General features: G+C 47.9%; 1 protein-coding gene across 5 annotated transcripts in view; it reads right to left on the bottom strand.

Moving 5' to 3' along the window:
* Positions 1-1,330: 1,330 nt before the first annotated feature.
* The window catches only part of LOC133116626 (E3 ubiquitin-protein ligase HECW2-like), a 56,129-nt gene continuing 34,115 nt past the window's right edge, over positions 1,331-23,344 (bottom strand). For 4 of the 5 annotated variants that reach the window (XM_061226406.1, XM_061226407.1, XM_061226408.1 and 1 more), the window contains 22 exons: positions 23,262-23,344; positions 21,349-21,658; positions 20,267-20,368; positions 19,512-19,662; positions 16,809-16,906; positions 15,627-15,751; positions 14,949-15,134; positions 14,161-14,313; positions 12,803-12,905; positions 11,659-11,755; positions 11,425-11,508; positions 11,142-11,251; positions 9,256-9,376; positions 8,472-8,585; positions 7,996-8,148; positions 7,075-7,173; positions 5,757-5,886; positions 5,458-5,604; positions 4,613-4,727; positions 4,266-4,351; positions 3,564-3,676; positions 1,331-3,100 (listed from right to left, as the gene is read on the bottom strand). The exon at positions 23,262-23,344 is cut by the window's right edge and continues 621 nt beyond it. In XM_061226406.1, coding sequence (XP_061082390.1) covers positions 2,989-3,100; positions 3,564-3,676; positions 4,266-4,351; positions 4,613-4,727; positions 5,458-5,604; positions 5,757-5,886; positions 7,075-7,173; positions 7,996-8,148; positions 8,472-8,585; positions 9,256-9,376; positions 11,142-11,251; positions 11,425-11,508; positions 11,659-11,755; positions 12,803-12,905; positions 14,161-14,313; positions 14,949-15,134; positions 15,627-15,751; positions 16,809-16,906; positions 19,512-19,662; positions 20,267-20,368; positions 21,349-21,658; positions 23,262-23,344 — 2,792 coding nt within the window. In that variant the 3' untranslated portion in view covers positions 1,331-2,988. The remainder of the gene's footprint in view (positions 3,101-3,563; positions 3,677-4,265; positions 4,352-4,612; positions 4,728-5,457; positions 5,605-5,756; positions 5,887-7,074; positions 7,174-7,995; positions 8,149-8,471; positions 8,586-9,255; positions 9,377-11,141; positions 11,252-11,424; positions 11,509-11,658; positions 11,756-12,802; positions 12,906-14,160; positions 14,314-14,948; positions 15,135-15,626; positions 15,752-16,808; positions 16,907-19,511; positions 19,663-20,266; positions 20,369-21,348; positions 21,659-23,261) is intronic. The other variant, XM_061226410.1, reaches the window with a different exon arrangement.

The following is a 23,344-nucleotide window of genomic DNA, read 5'->3' as shown; positions in this document are numbered from 1 at the left end:
CTTCACCCCTTGAACAGAAAGATGGATACAGTTGATGGGGAAACAGGGAGAGTGTGTATTATCAAGCCCCTCCCTGAAATAGCTACTCAGAGCTGTGTCACTATTCCTCCAGCATGCATTATAAGCTATAAAACACACCACAGTCCGGTAGCTTTGGTTTGCTGAAAGAAGGGGAGGGGCATTTTATTACGCCACCCATTGTCCACCCCCCCCCCCCCCCCCCCCCACCCCCCCCCCACCACCACCACCTTCAGCAGTCCTATTGGTGGTATACTTCACAGAGTAACACAACAGACCTGCATGCAGTACAAAATCTGATGAGTTGGAATATAAAAGCTGCTTCAAGTGCAGATGGGGGGAGTGGTGTCCTGTACATCACAACCTGCGTGTCTGAACCACACTCTCTCACACACACACACACACACACACACACACACACCCATTCACAGGCCCACACAGGTACCAACATACTACTGCGCATACACACAAGCAGCCGTACGCACATGGACTCGAAGGAGTACACACGTGCATGCAGGCGCGCACACACACACGCGCACACACAAACGCACACACGCACACACACACACACACGCACTGGGGCCTTACTGAATAAGTGGGTTAAGCCAGAGTAAATGGAGCACACAGCCCACAGTGTGAATGCTCCCTGCGGGAGGGGAAGCCCTGAAATGGGGAGACTGGGGTGACGGACGGGGCAGGGCCCGGGGCCCACGTGGGGGAGTGACCCGTGGAGTCTCCTTCCTCTCAGAAGGGGCATATCCAGCTCGGGAATGCCCAAACAAAGTCAGCCTTAAAAGCACAAAACCGTCAGAAAATAAACAATCCGTTTGAAGCTCTTAATATTAAATAAAGTAACGTTAATATTAACTTACATTCGCAACCATTTTAAGAGTAGGAAAAGAAATTCTCTGCAAATAATCCTCAAAACTAGGAGCACGTCACACACGTTCATAGCTAGCTGTTAGCTAACGGTATAAAAATCTGCTTAGAGTCAATTCTCAGACCAGACCCACAGGACTAGTGTCCAAAGAGGGGAAGGTCAGGGTTGCAGTGGGGAATACAGTCCTAGTATCACTACTGTGTGCAGGCAAGTGTGTACAGACAAAGGCCATTTACAGACGTTGGTCACCCCAATCTTCCCTCCTGTTCACGTGGACAGTGGGACAGGTCCTCCAGGGGTCAGGGGGCGGTCCCAGCCTGAGTTTGAGTGCTTGCCCCCTCCCCCACCAGCAGGAGGGACCTCCTAGGTCAGTCCAGCCCCCGCCCCCCTCCTCAACCCCCACCACTCCAAACATCCCCCCTATCGCCTGTGTTCAACATTCACGGGTGATTGTTTCACATTCATCAAAAGCTTGGCCGTTACACCGGTGAGTGTGTGTGTGTGATATGCCCAATTGTGTGTGTGTGTGCATGTGTGTGTGTGTGTGTGTGCAAGAAATGGACATGCATGTGTGTGTGTGTGTGTGATCTTCCATTCCTATTAATGTTACATTGACGTTCAAAATAGGAAGTAAGGTATGCCATAACTCATAGCTATGCACCCATAACGACTGACACTGAAAGCTATGACAGTGCTCGGAGGTCATAATTGGGTTGTCAGACCTGATAATTAGAGATAGTACAGTGTAGCCACAAATGGATTACAACAGTCAGTCTTATTCTCACTGTAGAAATACACAGAGCACTTTGATAATCCATCGCTCCAATAGCCACTGAGCACTGTGATAATAAGCAATTAAAATGAACAACAAGATGACAAAACAATCTACGATGAATTTGTAAAGGTACTGCCATTCAACGGTAGAAAAGAAGATTAGCTTGATTGATAGTGGGCCATACGCTGAATCCAAGAGTAACTGCCATTGAGTGCTTGTAGATTGAGTGTCCGAAAGGCGCTTAAACCTTTCGGGACAACACAGACGCTAATAACAGCATGATATTTTTCTGTCGCATTATTACGGTCAGAAAAGAAACAACGGATAAGCATAGTGAACTGCTATCTTTTTCTAGTAAGGAACCAATGAACATCTGAGTGTGTGCGTGTTTCTATGTTAGCATGTGTGTGTGTCTGGGTGTGTATATGTGTACCTGAACAGACCAAAGAGGGGACTTGATGCCCTCTAGTGGCCATCAGAAGAAAGCGTGGTTTGAATTGTGTGTGTGAGTGAGAGAGCTGTGTGTGCCCATCAAAGCTGCCAGTCAGCACAAATCCCAGCGCCAGAACAGCACAGCCCACCTACAGGTGATTGTAACCCTCTCTGCAACAAAGGCATATCTTTAACCCCAAGAGGTCTCACCTACACATCCAACGAGTCTATCATAGTCCTTTGGAACATCATATTTTAAATATTAAAACATGAGTCTGTATTCATTCATTTGGGTTTTTTTGTATTGTTTCTGTACGTTTTTTGTTTTTTTGTTGTTTTTGCTTGACGTCTTGTGATTGGAGGAAGGTGCTGCATCCATGGCTCCCATTGGACATCCAGGACGAAAGGAGGCGGAGGTAAGTGAAGTGCAGAGGGTTTTGATGGGAGTCTCGTGAGGCCATTTTCCCCAGTCTCAACCCCCTCTTCCCCACACGACCTGAGGGGGTGCGGTCAGGGGGGAGAGCGGGCACTACGGGAAGGTGCATCCTCCTTCTCGGTGTGTGCGCCTTTGAGCAGTACGAGGTCGTGAGACACGCCCGCATGTGCTTCTCTTCAGCGCACGCCATAAACACACCCTGTGTGTGTGCTGTAGGCATCGCATTTCAGCTGCCGTGTGTTTTCTGTGCAGCTAGTACGTCAGAGCGTCTGTGTGTATTACAAGTGCAGCCAGTTTATGTGTATGAAGTGCGGTCGGTCAGTGTTTCAGTGTGTGCGGTCAGTGTTCCAGCACATGCAGTCAGTGTTTTTGGTGCTCGTGGTCAGTTGGAGACCAGGGGCGGAGGGCACAGAGGTCATGGGCCAGATGAGGAGGGGTGTGACGTCATCACTCCAGGCCGAAGGTGCTGGTCTCCTCCACGGCGGTCAGCATCTTCTCATACAGCATGGAGAAGGAGGGGTAGGGGGGGAGGTCCAGGCGGTTAAAGCAGGTGTGGGCCCTAAGGATGGACGGACAAACAGACAGACACTAGCGTGAGGGACAGACACATCCACAGGGAACCAAATTCTTACTGTAGTGGGGTTTCCATCCAACTGTTTTCATGCTAATTTAGAATTTGCACATTAGAAAATGAAATAACACACCCTAATATTGCAAAAAGGTTTGAACGCTTGGCCGAGGTGGATAAGTTGCCGTATCGATGCAGAGTCATTTGATTACGCAATCTTTTTGTGCCCTCGTATGAACATTTGCACGACTGTAGTTGATGGAAACACACACCGATTCATATTTTCCTTTTCAGACTTTTTGGAAATTCGCTTTTTTGGAACATTAGCGAAACATTCTGATGGTAACTTGACTTGTGGCTCACAGAGCACTTCCCGACACAGAGAAATCTGGAGGAGAAATGGAGAGTGGGACAGACAGACAGACAGACAGACAGACAGACAGACGTGCAGTACCTGGGCAGGGAGGTGATTTTGCCCCACTTCTCCACGCAAAACCGCCGGGGTCCGTTACTGCCCCGCAAGGAGGCGAAGCCCTCGTAGGGAATACTGGAGGTGCCCGTCACAAACTGAGAGGAGGGGAGACGACACCCCGATCAACAGACACATTTACTGACCGCACTGACTGTACACCACATTCACATTCATTCATAACCATTTTCTACAGTCCACAAACATCAGGGAAATAACAGTACATATTATAAGTCTATGTACATAGCAAGTATTCTACCTATACAGTGAGATATTTGTATCGTAATGAAAACCATTTTTAGTTGGTAGGTACAAAACGGTCTTTCTTGAAAAAGTTCACCTGACTGTATGGCCTTTGTGGCAGTCCTTTAAAACAATTCTGGTGATGATGTAATCTCTAGTGTTTAATGAGAGCTTAGGTTTGTTTTAAAACGGACCCTTGCAAAATGGGATACTTCATATTCATGCCATTATCAACATTTTCTGTGGATAATAGATCTTGTAAGTAAACACCTTAATTTGCAATTCATAATATAAATGAATACATTGAAATTCATAGCCTAATTTAATCAGAATTCATTTTCATCTAATCTTCCACTTGGTTGCAGCAGATGGGTGCATGTTCCTCCAGAGAATAGTCAGTGCCTCCTGATGACCAGCAGGGGGCAGTGTGGGAGAAGGCAGTACCTGCAGGAGTCTCAGCCTCTGCTCATTGTTGAATCTCTCCACTGCCGCCCAGAACCAGCGAATCACTATGTGGTTGTCATGGTAACCTGTGGAGAACACACTGAGTCAGACATCTCTCCATTTCCTGACATCAGACCCACCAAAAAATCCAACTGACCCTCGATCAGCTGTCAAGAGCAGAAGGAACCCAGAGCTCAGCAGACACTAAATTCTGCTCTCAGCAACACTGCGCTCTGATCAGTACAGTATGACAGCACTTGGCCAGCAGTAGAGTACTTGGGCAGTGCCAGGAGATCTGCAGCTGTACTGAGATCAGTCACTGTGCCCTGTTTTGCTCTGTACCGTACCTCCTCTGTATTCCGTGTTGTTTCTCCAGTCCCCCAGGTCGATCTCCGCTGTCCCAGCGATGACCAGCTCCAGCTCCCGCGCATCGAACACCGACACGAACCGTGCGTCCACCACCTGAACGTGACCGTAAACATGACCGCCAATTAGCACCACATGACCACCTCATTTCTGTTTCTTCAGTACTGTGTCTGCGTCAGTGTTGTTGTTCTCCAGCACCGGGACGGTAACACTGGATCAAAGTTTCTGACCCTACACAGCCAACATTGCCATTGTTACTTTCTAATAGGACAAATACTGTGTCTTACAACTTAGACGGAGTTACCCCCCGTCTGCTGGACATCTGTGTGCATGTGTGTGGATGTGTGTGGGTGTGTGTGTGTGTGTGTGTGTATGTGTGCCCGGGCGATGACACACCTCGTAGAATCCCCGCACCAGGCTCTCTGTCTGCTGGACGTCTGTGTGCATGTGTGTGTGGATGTGTGTGGGTGTGTCTGTGTGTGTGTGTGTGTGTGTGTATGTGTGCCATGTTCGTGTTAGGGTTCCCGGGCGATGACGCACCTCGTAGAATCCCCGCACCAGGCTCTCTGTCTGCTTGACGTCTGTGTGCATGTGTGTGTGGATGTGTGTGCGTGTGTGTGTGTGTGTGTGTATGTGTGCCATGTTCGTGTTAGGGTTCCCGGGCGATGACGCACCTCGTAGAATCCCCGCACCAGGCTCTCTGTCTGCTTGACGTCTGTGTGCATGTGTGTGTGGATGTGTGTGTGTGTGTGTGTGTGTGTGTGTGTGTGTGTGTGTGTGTGTGTGTGTGCCGTGTTCGTGTTAGGGTTCCTGGGCGATGACGCACCTCGTAGAATCCCCGCACCAGGCTCTCCGTCTGCTGGACCACGCCCCTCTCGATGCGCCACTTCACCATGCGCTCGATGTACTCCTTCTTGTTCTTCTCCGACACGGGAATGTTGGCCCCGCCCGGTTTCAGCTCCCGCTCTGTGATCTACAGGGGCACACACACACCGTCCTTACTGGAGGGGAACACTAAAACAAACACACATACCCCCACACTCACACACACACACGCACACACGCACACACACATTCACGCACTCACGCACTCACACACACACACACACTGCGGGCCCCGCTGACCTGTCCGAAGACCTCCTCATTGACGGTGAATGTGAGGTCCAGCATGTCATTGATGTCGTTGTCCTTCATCCACTGTAGACTCTGGTGGAACTCCTCATCCAGATACTCCAGATCACTGAGCTCACAAGGTCTAGGGGTAGGAGGGTCAGAGGTCAAATATGCACTCCCGCTAAGAGCTCACTACTAAAAAGTGTCTCTCTCACTAACTTTCTCATTTCCTAAATGACCAAGTGAACAGCCCCCTGCATTAAGAATGTTTCACCACCAGGGGGCGAAAAACATACAAAATTACAGCTGTTGAATGGTGCACATTCAGCAACTGTTTACTTCCAGCTATCCAATCCGTTGACAGCTGTCCTCGTGCCTAATCTCCTGGGTTAATTATTCTCAGCGTTTAGACTCATTCAGCATCTTGTGCTCACAGCAAGTTGGAGGCTTAAACCTGCAGGATAGCGCTCCGGATGTAACAGCTAGCACAGAATAAGAGTATGACGTCAATTCAGGAGAGTGCGGAAGAATACTCAGTGTTGTGAAGTGTGTCTGCCAGCCGGCACTAGTTTCCACTTTATAGTCTGTGCGCTTTATAGTCTGTGCGGTTCATGCGTTGTAGCAGTACATTATGTGTACGAGCCACAAGCACATGAGACAAGTCAACCTTACCAACTAAAACCCTTCTGTCATGGGCAAATGTTTAGGGACCTGGGGACAGTTGGGAAACTGGGCTGTATAAACCAGATATTGCGGGTTTCAATTCCTAGGGTGGGGCACTGGTGTTGTACCCTTGTGAATTGAGCATTTTTAATAGGAGCAGACCTGGTTTAAGAGACTATTGTCTAGTACTGTGAATAGAAACAGACTTGCAGTGCTGTTTCTTTAGCATTGTGAATAGAAGCAGACTGTTTTAGCATGGCTGTTTCTTTAGTGTTGTGAACAGGACTCTGTTTTAGCATGGCTGTTTCTTTAGCGTTGTGAACAGGACTGTTTTAGCATGGCTGTTTCTTTAGCGTTGTGAACAGGACTGGTTTAGCATGGCTGTTTCTTTAGCGTTGTGAACAGGACTCTGTTTTAGCATGGCTGTTTCTTTAGCGTTGTGAACAGGAGCAGACTCTGTTTTAGCATGGCTGTTTCTTTAGCATTGTGAATAGGAGCAGACTCTGGTTTAGCATGGCTGTTTCTTTAGCATTGTGAATAGGAGCAGACTCTGTTTTAGCATGGCTGTTTCTTTAGCGTTATGAACAGGACTCTGTTTTAGCATGGCTGTTTCTTTAGCATTGTGAACAGGACTCTGTTTAGAGTATGTCTGCAGCGGCACACTCACATGCGCAGAAGGCCCTTATAAAACGGGCGGGTGAAGAAAGCATCCAGCAGGTACTGGTGAATCAGAGCCAAGCCCAGGATACGGCCACTGAACCGAAACCTGGGGAACAGCCAGACACAGGGACGCCGGGTCAACATGTAACATAGGTCTGTCAGGTCACGTACACATTAACTGACTGACTGGAAGCACCCTTCTCTCCCATCCAAAACACACTCACAATCCTCCTGCAGCTCCACTTAGATAATATGAATACATAAATGGATTGAAACTGCTATCTTTAAATTCTATGCAGTGACTACAGGCCATGAGAAATTGTGACTAGAGATGACATATTTAATAAAATCACACAGTAAACCGCCGCCTTCAGTCCACTCCGCTGTTGACTAGCAAGTAGCTTAAAAAAAAGCAATTTGTGTTATCTGAGCACTTACGGTTTTGAAATGAATGCATATTTACCATATGAAAAATGAATTATGGATATTTAGCCATGGAGAGCATAAAAATGAACCAACATTGTGACAGCAGTTTTGTTAAGCCTTTCATTGCGGTCTCCAATTCTAATATGGTAGTTGCATTTTTTCCTTGTCTGATATGACTGACTTGAAATCAATCCGAGACAGAATCGCTACCCGATCTCCTATCAATCTCATTATCAATCCATTGTCACTATGACCCTCGTAGATATTCTGTCCTTTGAAGAAAACCACAACAGTTTTGAAGCCTTTTAATTTGCAGACCTGCAGTTGGGCGCTTTCCTAAGCTCTTTGAGGTTTCATGAATGACGTTTGTGACACTGTTGGTGCAAGGTGTATTTCTGTTCTTAGAACTTCCCGCACTTACATTAAGCGCCATTTCTGACACTGAGAAAGTCTTGTAAATAAATAAATCCCTCGTCTTCGGGAAGCGGGCCCGGTGACTCACCACTCGTGATGGTTGTCCACGAAGGCGGACATGGGGCTGATCTGCACGGTGTAGGTGTCGTTGGCCGAATACTCGAACAGCCCGTAGTACGGGTTGAAGAGCTCCCGCGAGACCAGGAAGAAAAACTCACGGGAGGGGCCACTGTAATCCAGCCTGTCTCACACACACACGCACACACACACAGTAAGATGTTTAACTTTTAGAGAAGCACATCACTAAGGCCTTGCATGAAGTTGACCCCTACATGGACCCTGCAAACCTCTACCCACTAGCATTAACAGCAACACCCCATTACATTAATGCCTGACTAATGCTGAGTTCACATGGATCAGGGTAGATGGTAAACAGCAGAACAGCACTTTTAGGACAGTACGGAGAAACGGGCAGGACAGCACGACAGGAAATAAAATATACAATACTTTGCTATGGTGATATTGCTCCATAAATATAATAACAGAGGCCAGACTGACACCCACCCCTCCTCGCCCACGAAGGTGACGTAGAGCTTGCTGCGCTGCAGGTCCTTGCGGGAGTAGCACATGATCTGGTTGAAGGCGTCCTCCAGGAGGTGGTCTCTGCGAATGATGAGCCTGGGGGATAGCAAGAGAGGAACGGCGCTAATCAGGGAAATGACACCGTCAGTCAGGACACTGTAGTCAGTCCTGTGTATATCTGCAGTGGAAAGATATACAGTCACGGTGATACCTGGCTAATGGGGGAGGGATGGAGGGCTGGAGGGCATAGATACTCAAAGTACAGCAGGTTTCAGAAATGAATTATGGGTAACCCTCATCGCTTATTTCCTCTTGGGAGTTGTGCCTTGACTTTCAGCTAGGCCTTGATTTATTTTCTACCATCAATAGTGACATAAGTCCAGCTGTGGTTTACTGGTATGGCTGCACATTTATGTGCCTTTATGATGCTCACTACGCGGTCACACTTATTCCCTCACGGTCACCGTTGCTGTGTGGTCCAGAGCGGACCGATGTACGGGGTGACATTGGCTCAGGCAGTAAGAGCAGTCGTCTGGCAGTCGGAGGGTTGCCGGTTCGATCCCCTGCCCGGGCTGTGTCGAAGTGTCCCTGAGCAAGACACCAAACCCCTAAATGCTCCTGAGGAGCTGGTTGGTGCCTAGCATGGCAGCCAATCACCGTTGGTGTGAATGTGTGTATGAATGGGTGAATGAGAAGTATCAATTGTACAGCTCTGTTGATAAAGGCGCTACATAAATGCCAACCATTTACCAGAGCGGTCACTCACTTGAGCTTGCCCGGGCCCTGACCATATCCCTTGGTCTCCAGCTTGCGGTAGAAGTTGCGGAGTTTGGCTTCAAAGTCTCGTTTGTAAGGGGCAGGAGCTCTAGCGTTGGCTCTCTGGGTACCTGGAAGACAGAAGGAGTCTGAGGCCCCTGGGTTCGCTACGGTGGAGACCAGGTGTGGTGCTACAAACTGAGTAAATACACCGTGTAAATACACCGTGTAAATCACAGAAAATATCCCAGGATGAGTCCAGGGGGAGGGATTTGACAATTTTGGTAATATTTCTCAAAAAACATGTTACTATAGATTATGAAACAGAAGAGCAGCCCTATATCAGACAAATGTTAATGAAGACAAAGATTGCTTCCATTCAGCATTAGTCTTTACCTTTGATTTCAAAGTTATTCTTAAAATAATTTTTTTAAATAAAAAGACCCACTTTGGCGAGTTAATTTGTACGATCGATTAGCATACCAAACTGTGACTGTGGTCAAAAACGCAGGTCTGACACCTGAATTTCATATGTAAAGCCAACAGCGAGTACCACCTCCCCGTCGCTTGTTCTGCTTGTACTCCGGACTGCTCCGTCACTACGCTTAGTGGAAAGCAGGGAAATGTTACAGTCGCTTCGCTTAGTGGAAAGCAGGAAAATGTTACAGTCGCTAAGTACAATGAGACAGCAAATAGCTGATTAAATGGCAAGGCCTCTGTGACCAATTACAGTGCACAGGGGGAAAAGAGAGAAAGGAGGTTCTGTTTGTGTGGAGCGCCACTATCACGAAACCAATAATTACACACAGGAACACAACACGGTCTCCAGACATCTTCTGAAAGAGAGAGACAGGAGAGGAGGGATGGAGGGAGCAGGGTACAGTGTGCCATAGACACTATACTAAAATATAACCAAATAAACCAGATACAGTAAAACATTAGTACTAATGTAGTTGTTAACATGAATTAATGATGTACAAATTCATTAGCAAAGGTGTACAGATTAACTTCTCAGTAGTTAGTTAACAACTACATTAGTTAATGCCAATTCATATCGGAATGAAAGAACAGTTAATGTATTTGTTACATCATTAATTCATGATTAACTACATTACTTAATGGCAATTCTTTATTGTAAAGTGTGAACCTTGATACTAATTTTGTGTCACTGAAATATATTTTTGTGTTTGTCAAAATTGCATTCTCTTTGTGGTTGACAAATGGAAGGATTTGTCTTATTGTTGTCTTGTCTTCTTACGCTGATTTAAAATGCTTTGGAACCACAGTCCTGTTTATTGGCACGCCAACTTCAATTGCAAAGAAAGGGCACTGAATAAACGGAAATTGAATTTGGAGTGACAGAAGCAGAAAGAGAGGGACTGAGAGAGAAAAGCAGGGATGAAGTAAGTGGCTGGCTGGGGGGGGGAAGAGAGGTGGGGAGAGAATGAGCTCAAAGCTGCAGAGAGACGGGTTGGAGGAAGGTTTAAGGATGACGGGTTGGAGGAAGGTTTAAGGATGACGGGTTGGAGGAAGGTTTAAGAATGACGGGTTGGAGGAAGGTTTAAGGACGACGGGTTGGAGGAAGGTTTAAGGACGACGGGTTGGAGGAAGGTTTAAGGATGACGGGTTGGAGGAAGGTTTAAGGATGCCGGGTTGGAGTAAGGTTTAAGGATGACGGGTTGGAGGAAGGTTTAAGAATGACAGGTTGGAGGAAGGTTTAAGAATGACAGGTTGGAGGAAGGTTTAAGGGCGACGGGTTGGAGGAAGGTTTAAGAATGACGGGTTGGAGGAAGGTTTAAGGACAACGGGTTGGAGGAAGGTTTAAGGGCGACGGGTTGGAGGAAGGTTTAAGAATGACGGGTTGGAGGAAGGTTTAAGAGCGACAGGGTTTCTCACCAGGGGAGTTCTGTGGAGAGGATACGGGGGAGCCGCGGGGAGACTGACAGTAGCTGGGGTGCAGCAAGGCGTGGGGTGGCACGTATGACATCACTTCCTCTTCAAACAAGCTGCAGAACGAGAGAGAGAAAGAGACGGCTTTAGTGCATGCATGGAAACGTGCACATAAACAAAGCCAGACGCACAACACACATACACAGACAAGCACACACACAAATATGCACACAGACACATCAACACACACACACACACACACACACACAGAGGTAAAACACAAGAGTACCTGAGTAAGATGACCAGGTCTGCATCACTGGAGAGACGGGCCAGGCCGGATACTCCCTCACTGCGGATGAACTGCACCTTCTCCCTGCACACACAGCACAGTGATAAACACTGTGATCCCTCACACACACACACTCACACATGCACCACGCACACACACACACACACACACACACACACACGGCACACATGCACGCACGCACACACACACACACACACACACACACACACACACCTGAGCGAGTGGTTCCGGATCAACTCTGGCTGCCTCTCCTGGAGGATCTCGAAGACGTTAGGTTGCCGTAGAAACGCCACTATCTTGTCATTATAGGCTGTGAGGGAGGCAGCAGACAGAGAGGGCTGGAGTCACATGACACATGCAAGACGAAAGGACCAATCAACCTCACAATGTGAGAAACCGGCTCACTGATACAGAATTACTCCATCAGTCAAAAAGTGGCTGAGGGGCTTGACTTGGACCTGGAAGGTTCACAGTAAGATCAGTGCAGCTGTTGGGCCCTTGAACAAGGCCCTTAACCCCACATTGCTCCAGGATTGCTCCCTGCTAAGTCTAACTGTAAATAAGTCGAACAGATACATAGCTTTGGATAAAAGCATCAGCTAAATAACTGTAGAGTATGTCAGTGCAAAATTATGCAAAATTAGGTCCTGAGTGGTAAACTCAAAAGGACAGATTAGATGGCTTGCTTTAATAAAAACTGCCTCTGACACCATGAGGAAATGAGAATGTGACTGAACTCCCCTCACTGGATGGTGTCCAGGCCAGGAGGGCTGCCAGGTTTCACAGAAACTTATCCCCGTGCAAAAAACTGAACTATTTAGGTCTTTAAATCAAGACCCATAAGTCACCTTTATAGCCACCAATTCAAAACCCCTATAACCTAAGTCGTACTTAAATTACAGCTTGAAAACCACTGCATTAGTCACCACCAGGCTGTGACTGTGAAGCACTATGTGACCGTTTGATAACTGGGCCTATAGAAAAAAAGATGAATGAACTGATTGACTGATTGATTGATTGATTGATTGACTGTTTGATTGAATGATTGACTGTTTGACTGATGTATTGACTGATATACTGACTTATTGACTGATTGGTTGATTTATTGATTTATTGATTGGTTGACTGTTTGACTGATTTATTGACTGGTTGTGGGGCGTGCCACACTCACCCACAGACACCAGGTCCTGGCATTGGCTGGTTGATTGACTGACTGATTCATTGGCTGATTGATTGATTGACAGTGGGGCGGGCACACTCACCCACGGATACCAGGTCCTGGCATTGGCTGGTTGATTGACTGCCTGACTGATTAATTGGCTGATTGATTGATTGACAGTGGGGCGGGCACACTCACCCACGGGCACCAGGTCCTGGCATTGGCTGCGGCTGACGGTGCTGAAGGTGCTGGATGGGCGAGGCATTACCGGGGGGGCGGAGTGCCGAGGGTCGTCACCCACCTGTGGAACATGCAGAGGTGTGGCTTTGACTCGCTGTCCGCAGTCTGTACTGCCCTGTCTGTCTGCCTGAACCCTGGCTAAATTCCACAGTATCTACCTCCCTGACCTCTGCCTCTCTATTTCAGTACACTTTTTACTGCCATATGAATGTGCACAATTAGAGTGTGAGACGGCAGGGATTGAAGGCGATAGGGCGAGGATAGAATGCAAGTGGGCGGAGTTATAGTGAGTGGATGGAGTTATAATGTGAGAGGGCATGGTTAGGGTGTGAGAGGGTGTTAGATTGTAACAGGGCGTGGGTAGAGAGTGAGGGGGCGTGGTTACAGTGTGACAGGGTGTGGTTACAGTGTGAGAGGACAAGGTTAGAGTGTAACAGGGCGCGGGTAGAGAGTGAGGGGGCGTGGTTAGAGTGTAACAGGGCGCGGGTAGAGAGTGAGGGGGCGTGGTTAGAGTGTAACAGGGCGCGGGTAGAGAGTGAGGGGGCGTGGTTAGAGTGTAACAGGGCGCGGGTAGAGAGTGAGGGGGCGTGGTTAGAGTGTAACAGGGCGCGGGTAGAGAGTGAGGGGGCGTGGTTAGAGTGTAACAGGGCGCGGGTAGAGAGTGAGGGGGCGTGGTTAGAGTGTAACAGGGCGCGGGTAGAGAGTGAGGGGGCGTGGTTAGAGTGTAACAGGGCGCGGGTAGAGAGTGAGGGGGCGTGGTTAGAGTGTAACAGGGCGCGGGTAGAGAGTGAGGGGGCGTGGTTAGAGTGTAACAGGGCGCGGGTAGAGAGTGAGGGGGCGTGGTTAGAGTGTAACAGGGCGCGGGTAGAGAGTGAGGGGGCGTGGTTAGAGTGTAACAGGGCGCGGGTAGAGAGTGAGGGGGCGTGGTTAGAGTGTAACAGGGCGCGGGTAGAGAGTGAGGGGGCGTGGTTAGAGTGTAACAGGGCGCGGGTAGAGAGTGAGGGGGCATGGTTAGAGTGTAACAGGGCACGGGTAAAGAGTGAGGGGGCGTGGTTAGAGTGTAACAGGGCGTGGGTAGAGTGTAACAGGGCACGGGTAGAGAGTGAGGGGGCGTGGTTAGAGTGTAACAGGGCGCGGGTAAAGAGTGAGGGGGCGTGGTTAGAGTGTAACAGGGCGTGGTTAGAGTGTAACAGGGCGCGGGTAAAGAGTGAGGGGGCGTGGTTAGAGTGTAACAGGGCGTGGTTAGAGTGTAACAGGGCGCGGGTAGAGAGCGAGGGGGCGGCTCTGTGCTGCAGTGACGGGTGGGCGGTGCTCACCAGGCGCCGGGTGCTCACCTCCCCGGCGCTGTGGCTGCGTTGGCGGGTCAGGTGCTGCCGATGCGCCAGGAGGCTGCTGGGCCGCGCGCTCTGCAGGGGGAGCCGCGGGTCGATGAACGACGTGGCGCGACTGTTGTGGTCGACGAAGAACGGCTGTGTGGAGACGGACAGAGCGTCACACGGGTACCAGCAGTGTTACGGGCCTTTTGTTTCTGTCCGAGGACACAACCGTGTTCATCACATTATTGTTCATTTATTTACTGAGCCTTTATCTTCAGGTCTGTTTTATCTCTTAAATTCGTGGTACTGCATCAATATTTACATAAGTACTACATCTCTTTCATTGTTGGTCCACCTGCAGCATATATGAATGATAATAGAGTTTGTATTTTGAATGTGAATTCTAAGTGACAATAGAGAAATAGCCCTGGGAAACACATTAAGGAAAGTGGCAAAAAAGGAATTAGAGATAGAGAGAGAGATGGAGAAAAAGAGAGACACACACACTGGTTGTGTCTGAAATTGCACACTCCTGTACTTGTGCACTCGTGTCATTATAAGTTGAACTTACAAGTGCACCAACAAGTCAACTAGTTACATTCCTTTAAATTTAATTGCATATTAAAATTTGGGAAACACATGGTCACATGGACCAATAACAACTGCGTTTGATTTACACATTAAGTAATTCACAAGTCTGTAATTTGAGACATGGCCACGGACAGAGAAAGAGGGTAGGGCAGAGGGCAGGGTCGGGGGTCGAAGGTCGGAGGGCAGTGACCTCTGACCTTGCCGGTGTGGTCGTGCTTCATCTCCCAGCCCCGCGGCAGCTCCAGCTGCTTGTTGGAGAACATGTTGAGGAAGGTGACCAGGTCGCGGTTGTGCTGGTAGCGCTCGAAGTGGTGCGTGTCTCTCCGGACCTTGCTGACCATGTGCTTCAGGCAGGTGTTGCTTGTAAACATGCGGTAGGCACTCTGCAGACGAGACAAGACACGTCACAGCAACGTTTCACCTCCTCACTCTCAGAACATCACTACTGTAACGGTAGTGGAGACAGCAGGGATGATAGTGATGATGATGATGATGAAGATGATGGTGGTGATGGTGAAAATAATGATGGACATGATGATGGTAATGAGACAATGATGAACACGGTGGTGGTGATGAGGTGTCAGTGATGATGGAGATGATGATTATTATGATGCTGATGAAGATAGCAGTGATGATGATGCTGGTCATGATGAAGATGATGGTGATGATGATGAGGATTGTGGTGGTGATGATGATGATGAATATACTGTAAGATGAAAGTGATGGTAATACTAAGGATGATTCTGGTGATGAGACGATGATGATGATGATGGAGATGATGGTGAAGGTGATGAAGATTGTGTTGGTGATGATGATGATGATGATGATGACGGTGGTTGTGTACAGTGAACGGCGTGAGCGTGAGGAAGACTCACGGGGTTGGAATGCAGTACGGTGAAGAAGTCGGGGCTGGTGAGGAACTTGGCGCTCGGAGACTGGAGCAGGAGGCTGAGGCGGGAGCGGGAGCTGGAGGTACTGACCGCCCCATCCCTCCGGTACTCTGCAACACACACACCGTCAACACACACTGATACACACACTGATACACACTGATACACACACACACACACACACACTGATACATACACTCACACACACACACACACACACACACACACACACACACACTGATACACACACACAAACACACACACACACACACACACTGATACACACACACAAACACACACACACACACACACACACCGCCCCATCCCTTCCGGTACCCTGCAACACACACACTGTCAACACACACGGATACACACACTGATACACACTGATACACACACACACACACACACTGATACACACACACACACACTGATACACACAATGATACACACACACACACTGATACACACACTCACACACACTGATACACACACACTGATAGACACACACTGATAGACACACACACACACACACACCGCCCCGTCCCTCTGGTACTCTGCAACACACACACCGTCAACACACACTGATACACACACACAAACACACACACACACACACACACACACACACACACTGATACACACACACACACACACACACACACACACACACACACACACACACACACAAACACACACACTCACTGCCCCGTTCCACAAAACGCTGTCAACACACACACAAACAAACAAACACACACTGATACACACACTGATACACACAAACACCCACTCACCGCCCCGTCCCTCCGGTACTCTGCAGCACAACACACCGTCAACACACACTGTGATACACACACACACACACACACACACTGATACACACACACACTGTCAACACACCAGAGCCTGATAATTAGTGTGGCCCCCCTAGCTGCATGTTTGTGGGTCAGCAAGTTGGGGCAAAGATTACATCAATATGTGAGTCAATCATTACACACACGTGTGCATGTCTCCATAGACCCAGGCTGAACTGTAAGTGAGCGTGTGGGTCTATAGTCCCTGTATTGTGAGAGCAGCATGAGTAAATGTTTAGTTCCTTATTCCTATCATGCACTGCGAGTGAATGTGTAGTTCCATATTCCCAGCATGCACTGTGAGTGAGTATACCAGGGATGGTGTGATGCATCAGGTCGCTGTCTTCTGGGGGAAGCTCAACCTGCTCCTCTGACCTCTCACTGGTCATCGTCCTACGGATACTCTGATACCTACGAGAGAGAGAGGGAGAGAGAGAGAGAGAGGGAGAGGAAGAGAGAAAGAGAGAGAGAGAGAGGGGGTAGGGAGAGAGAGACAGCGCAAGAGAGAGAAAGGGAGAGGGAGGGAGAGTAAGAGAGGGAGAGAGAAAGAGGGAGAAATAAAGAGATAGAATACAAAGGAGTGAGGGAGCAATGGGAAGCCCAGTAGTTAGATTAACTGCAGCCAATCAATGAATCTGAACCCATACGTCTCAAAGAGCCAATTAATGATCCTTTTATTCAATTTGTCTTCTTCCAGGTTCCCTGGCTTATTTAGCACGATGGATGAGGTGATATTAACAAACCCTGATAGAAAATGTAAATGAAAGCTTACTTCACAGAATTATCTTATGAGAGTTAATTATGAGAATTCTATAAACTGAAAAGATGTAAAAACATATAATTAATATCCAATAACAATATTGCTTCGCAAGATACATACATACAGTCAGGTCCATAAATACTGGGACATCGACACAATTCTCCTCTTTTTGGCTCTATACACCACCACAATGGATTTGAAATGAAACAAACAAGATATGCTTTAACTGCAGACTTTCAGCTTTAATTTGAGGGTATTTACATCCAAATCAGGTGAACGGTGTGGGAATTACAACAGTTTCTATATGTGCCTCCCACTTTTTAAGGGACCAAAAGTAATGGGACAATTGGCTGCTCAGCTGTTCCATGGCCAGGTGTGTGTTATTCCCTCATTATCTCATTTACAAGGAGCAGATAAAAGGTCTAGAGTTCATTTCAAGTGTGCTATTTGCATTTGGAATCTGTTGCTGTCAACTCTCAATATGAGATCCAAAGAGCTGTCACTATCAGTGAAGCAAGCCATCATTAGGCTGAAAAATCAAAACAAACCCATCAGAGAGATAGCAAAAACATTAGGTGTGGCCAAATCAACTGTTTGGAACATTCTTAAAAGAAAGAACGCACCGGTGGCTCAGCAACACCAAAAGACCCGGAAGACCACAGAAAACAACTGTGGTGGAGGACAGAAGAATTCTTTCCCTGGTGAAGAAAAACCCCTTCACAACAGTTGGCCAGATCAAGAACACTCTCCAGGAGGTAGGTGTATGTGTGTCAAAGTCAACAATCAAGAGAAGACTTCACCAGAGTGAATACAGAGGGTTCACCACAAGATGTAAACCATTGGTGAGCCTCAAAAACAGGAAGACCAGATTAGAGTTTGCCAAACAACATCTAAAAAAGCCTTTATAGTTCTGGAACATCCTATGGACAGATGAGACAAAGATCAACTTGTACCAGAATGATGGGAAGAGAAGAGTATGGAGAAGGAAAGGAACTGCTCATGATCCAAAACATACCACCTCATCAGTGAAGCATGGTGGTGGTAGTGTCATGGCGTGGGCATGTATGGCTGCCAATGGAACTGGTTCCCTTGTATTTATTGATGATGTGACTGCTGACAAAAGCAGCAGGATGAATTCTGAAGTGTTTCGGGCAATATTATCTGCTCATATTCAGCCAAATGCTTCAGAACTCATTGGACGGCGCTTCACAGTGCAGATGGACAATGACCCGAAGCATCTGCGAAAGCAACCAAAAAGTTTTTTAAGGCAAAGAAGTGGAATGTTATGCAATGGCCAAGTCAATCACCTGACCTGAATCCGATTGAACATGCATTTCACTTGCTGAAGACAAAACTGAAGGGAAAATGCCCCAAGAACAAGCAGGAACTGAAGACAGTTGCAGTAGAGGCCTGGCAGAGCATCACCAGGGATGAAACCCAGCATCTGGTGATGTCTATGCATTCCAGACTTCAGGCTGTAATTGACTGCAAAGGATTTGCAACCAAGTATTAAAAAGTGAAAGTTTGATTTATGATTGTTAGTTTGTCCCATTACTTTTGGTCCCTTAAAAAGTGGGAGGCACATATAGAAACTGTTCCTACACCGTTCACCTGATTTGGATGTAAATACCCTCAAATTAAAGCGGAAAGTCTGAAGTTAAAGCACATCTTGTTTGTTATATATTTTATATATTGATGGACCTGATTGTATGTATGTCTGTAATAATGATAAAAAACAAAGACATATGAAGCACTCTTTTTTTCATACCCACTGCACTGTGTGGGAAAATGTACACAAAATTGACCAAAGAGCACAATCATAAAACCTACAAACCGCATACTAGACACCCTGAAATCAGAAACCTCATATATACCAGACAGGAGCGTCACAGAATCCATGCTGTAAAGCTGCTCGTCAGCCCATGTATTGATGATATTGGTGATATTGGTGATATTGGTGCTGTAATGATATTAAACGCGAGCAGGCACCTGCGGTTCAGTTGCTCATAAGCCTGTGTATTGGTGATATTGGTGATATTGGTGATATTGGTGATATTGATGATATTGATGATATTGGTGCCGTAATGATATTAAAACACGAGCAGGCACCTGCGGTTCAGTTGCTCATAAGCCTGTGTATTGGTGATATTGATGATATTGATGATATTGATGATATTGGTGATATTGGTGATATTGGTGATATTGGTGATATTGATGATATTGGTGCTGTAATGATATTAAAACGCGAGCAGGCACCTGCGGTTCAGCTGCTCCATCTGCTGGATGGAGTTGGAGCGCTGCAGCTGCTGGGGGGCGGGCGGGGCCGTGGGCCGCTGCCAGGTGGTGGTCCGGTTCACGTGGTCCACGTAGAAAATGCGCCCGTGGCTGTCGATCCGCGCCTCCCAGTCTAGGAGAACGCACACCAACACCCTCTGTTACTGCACTGCTCTTTTGTCCACGCCTGGTGCAACCGAGCCAACCAAGAGGAAAAGCTCATTAAAGCATAGGAAAATATCTGAATCCAAAACAATCACGTATGTGACCCAAGTCTGATCAACACCTTCAGTGACTGACATACTTGTAATAGAACCTTCTATCTACTATACAGAACCGTTAACCGCAAATACATGTGTAATCAGTTAAATTATTGCCAAAGCATACAGAAAGACACACAGACGGACAGACAGACACACACCCCCACACTCACACACAGAGACACACACACGCGCGCACACAGACGCTCACAGACACACTCACTCACTCACTCACACACTCACTCACACACTCACTCACACACTCACTCACACACTCACTCACACACTCACTCACTCACTCACTCACTCACTCACTCACTCACTCACTCACTCACTCACTCACTCACTCACTCACTCACTCACTCACTCACTCACACACACACGCACACACATACAGACACACACATAGACACACAGCCATGCTCTCTCACACACACACGCACACACACACACACACACACACACACACACACTCACTGGGCGGCAGGGGCTCGTCCACTCTCTGGTAGCGGCCCATGTCGTGTCTCACAGAGGGGAGGGAGCGCATGGGCTGGTGGCCGTTCACCTGCGCAGCTGCACCTGCGCAGACAGAGAGCGACAGCAGCTGTAACTACTGCAAAATCCCACTCTCAACCGTACACCTTTTCAACCAATCAAAACGACCGCTAAACTTCTGTTTTCAGCCCCTATTAAAAACCATACTACATTTTCTCAACTTCATCAATTTGTCTCTTTATATTAGGCTTGTGACTGTGACTGGGTTATAACACGCAACGATCAGTCCATCCCGACGCGCCGTTACACGTGCGATACCCGCTAACGGCCAACCGCGACCCACATCTGCTCGTCTGTTTTTAAGGCCACTCTGTACAAACCGTCCAGGGGATTTAAAGCTTCGCTAATCTTTATCTGATTTTTTATCATTTCAATAAGACAATCCTGCCCACATGCACCAAGGACAAGAGAGGTCAAACAAGAAAAATCAGTTTGATGAGGGATTAGATTTTTCTGCTAAGAGCCACAGCGCAAATGGGAGCTCAAGCATTTGCCTTGTTAGGATGTTAGGACAATGTTAGGATGATGACCCGCTCAATCTCTTCACTGATATCTTATGGGTTTTTGCAGGGAAGTGCTACAAGACTACAGGCTGACTGGACCAAACCTTCCAGTACAGGGTCCATATTCTCACTCCGTAATCGTCTCAGGGATAGAGTGCTGATCTAGAATCCGTTTTGATCTATAACCTAAATACCCCACTATTTCAGCATCTAAACAGAAAATAAAAGCACTTTTTCTGAAAAAAGTCTTCCAATCAAAGGCCAAACCATAAGATGCAGAGAAAATCTGGCCCTGTGGTTGAGTTCTGCTAACCCACGCTCTATTTAAATCTAACTAAAATGTTATTTTGTTGAGAGCTTCTTACAGAATACTGTCTCAGAAGCTTCTTACAGAAGACGTCTTACAGAAGTAACGGAAGGGCAAATGGAAAGCACACGAGGTAAAAGACTCCCCAGTGGAACAGCGCAGCGAAACAGGAGCAGAAGGCCGCCAGCTCTCACCTGACTCTCCGTCCGTCTCTGCGGCACTCTGCCCCCCCGAGTCCACCGACCCGCCCATCGCCCCCGCCACCTCCTCCTGAGACACGCCCCCGGACGCCTGCAGGCTCTGCCTCCTCTGCCAGATCTCCTCCCCTTCCTCCCCTTCCTCCTCTTCCTCCTCCTCCCCATCCTCCCCGTTGACCAATCCCGCTTCCCCTGTGGCCTCGGCCCCGCCCCCCTCATCCGCCACGTCACCGGTGGTGGGCGTGTCCGTGGCGATGGCTCCTCCCCCTGGATCTGTTGATGCCGCCGCCCCCTCTTCCTCTTCCTCCTGCGAAGAAGAGACACAGCGCTGAAACCCTGATGATTGTAGAGATTTAAAGAACAACACAACCAGATCGCTTGCGTCTAAGGCCTGAAATGTGTGACACTGCCAGTCTTCCACCGGAGGCTAAGATTCACTAAAGATTCACTATGATTTTGGCTGGCAGTGAGTATGTCCAACACTGAGAGATCCAAGATGGTCGATTATGGCTCACAACGATAGATTTCTTCTACGATTTGGACATCTTGCCTGTGACTGCACAGTTGAGGCAAAAATCGCACAGTGTATAGCCAGCTTAAACACTTAAAGACTTTAACCCATTCAGTACCAAGCCCAATATGAAGTGGCTCTGCCCAAATCCCAAGGCGCTTTGGCTTTGGTTGAGATAGGGGCTCAAATTAATAGGGGCTCAAAACAATAGTATAGCAAACCACATGGCACTTTTGGGATTTGAGGGTAGTTACGCTTGAGGGCCATACGGCACTCTTGGGACTGAAAGGGTTTATTACTGCTCAGGTTCAGACCGAGTTTTACTGCCGTTAACTGTCACGGCCAGCAGAACAGTCCGCAATAAAACATACAAACATGCAAAACTCCTTCAAATCTTCTCCAGGAGCCATGGTCATGTATAAACAGCCCCCTCCCATACATTCTTACTCTATGGTATAATGTCCACCGTGGTATACTCAGACCGTCTCACCATGTATGGATCTAAAGGGGAAGCTTATATAACAGAAGCAAAGCTCCGTTAGGCTCCCAGGCTGTCAAGCTCTGAAGTTTCAGGAGAAATCCTCCTACAGCTAGAGGCAGCTGGACTGCAAGGCATTCATGGTGAAATAGACGGTAATATTCATACACATCCATCACCGGCATGTATGGAAGAGACGGAAAAGCGATTCGGTCACCGCCGTTCCGCGGCTGATATACGGCTATGCTGACACTGCCTTGGCGAAAGCAAAGTGCATTTAAAACGGTCTCCTGGGTCCCATAGCATCCCAGCAGGCAAATATGCATGTCGCAAACGCAGTCTAGCCCAGACGCTGCAGGTTCAGGCTGGAGCCTTATCATTGGGCAGCTGCGACTCTATAATATCAGAGACAGAGATCCTGCACGACCAGACGCTTCTGCAATCCGTCTGAACCAAGTGTCTGTTACGTCACCCACTGACTGCCTGTGGGCTTGTGAAAAATGTTTTGAAGCCACGCAACTCAAGTTTACCAGCGGCATCGTGTTGTACAGTTTGGAGACAGACACTGCGGCTCCTCCACTAAGTGTGTGAGACAGAGAGTTGTCCCTGTCTTGTCCCTGATTCCTCCACAAAGTATTGCTGTATTGTCCTAATAACACAATAACTTAAAAGGAAATTGGCACACGGGGAGGCATTAGATGAAGATAAAACACCGATTGCGACTACATTTTCTTGTGAAAAAAATTGATTGACTCAGTAATTTGACCCCAATTGTACTATTGACTTTACATTGAAAACAGGTCTGAAAGACCTATACTGGAGCTAACTGCAGTGGCGCTAGTGAGCACCGTCTCTCAGTATGACCAGGAAATGAGCTTCAGAAAAGAAGACCCAGTCTTGGCCGCTTGGTCTGAAGGTCACCTTTGTGGGGGACAGCGGGCGTCGCTCGGTACCCGACGCAGCGCTGGGGGGCCCCGGAGGCGCCTCGCTGGCCTGCCCGGGGT

This window comes from Conger conger, chromosome 17 (genome assembly GCF_963514075.1).
Source record: "Conger conger chromosome 17, fConCon1.1, whole genome shotgun sequence".
Lineage (NCBI taxonomy): Eukaryota > Metazoa > Chordata > Actinopteri > Anguilliformes > Congridae > Conger > Conger conger.
Note: the sequence above shows the minus strand (reverse complement) of the source record. Positions and strands in the feature narration are given on the sequence as shown.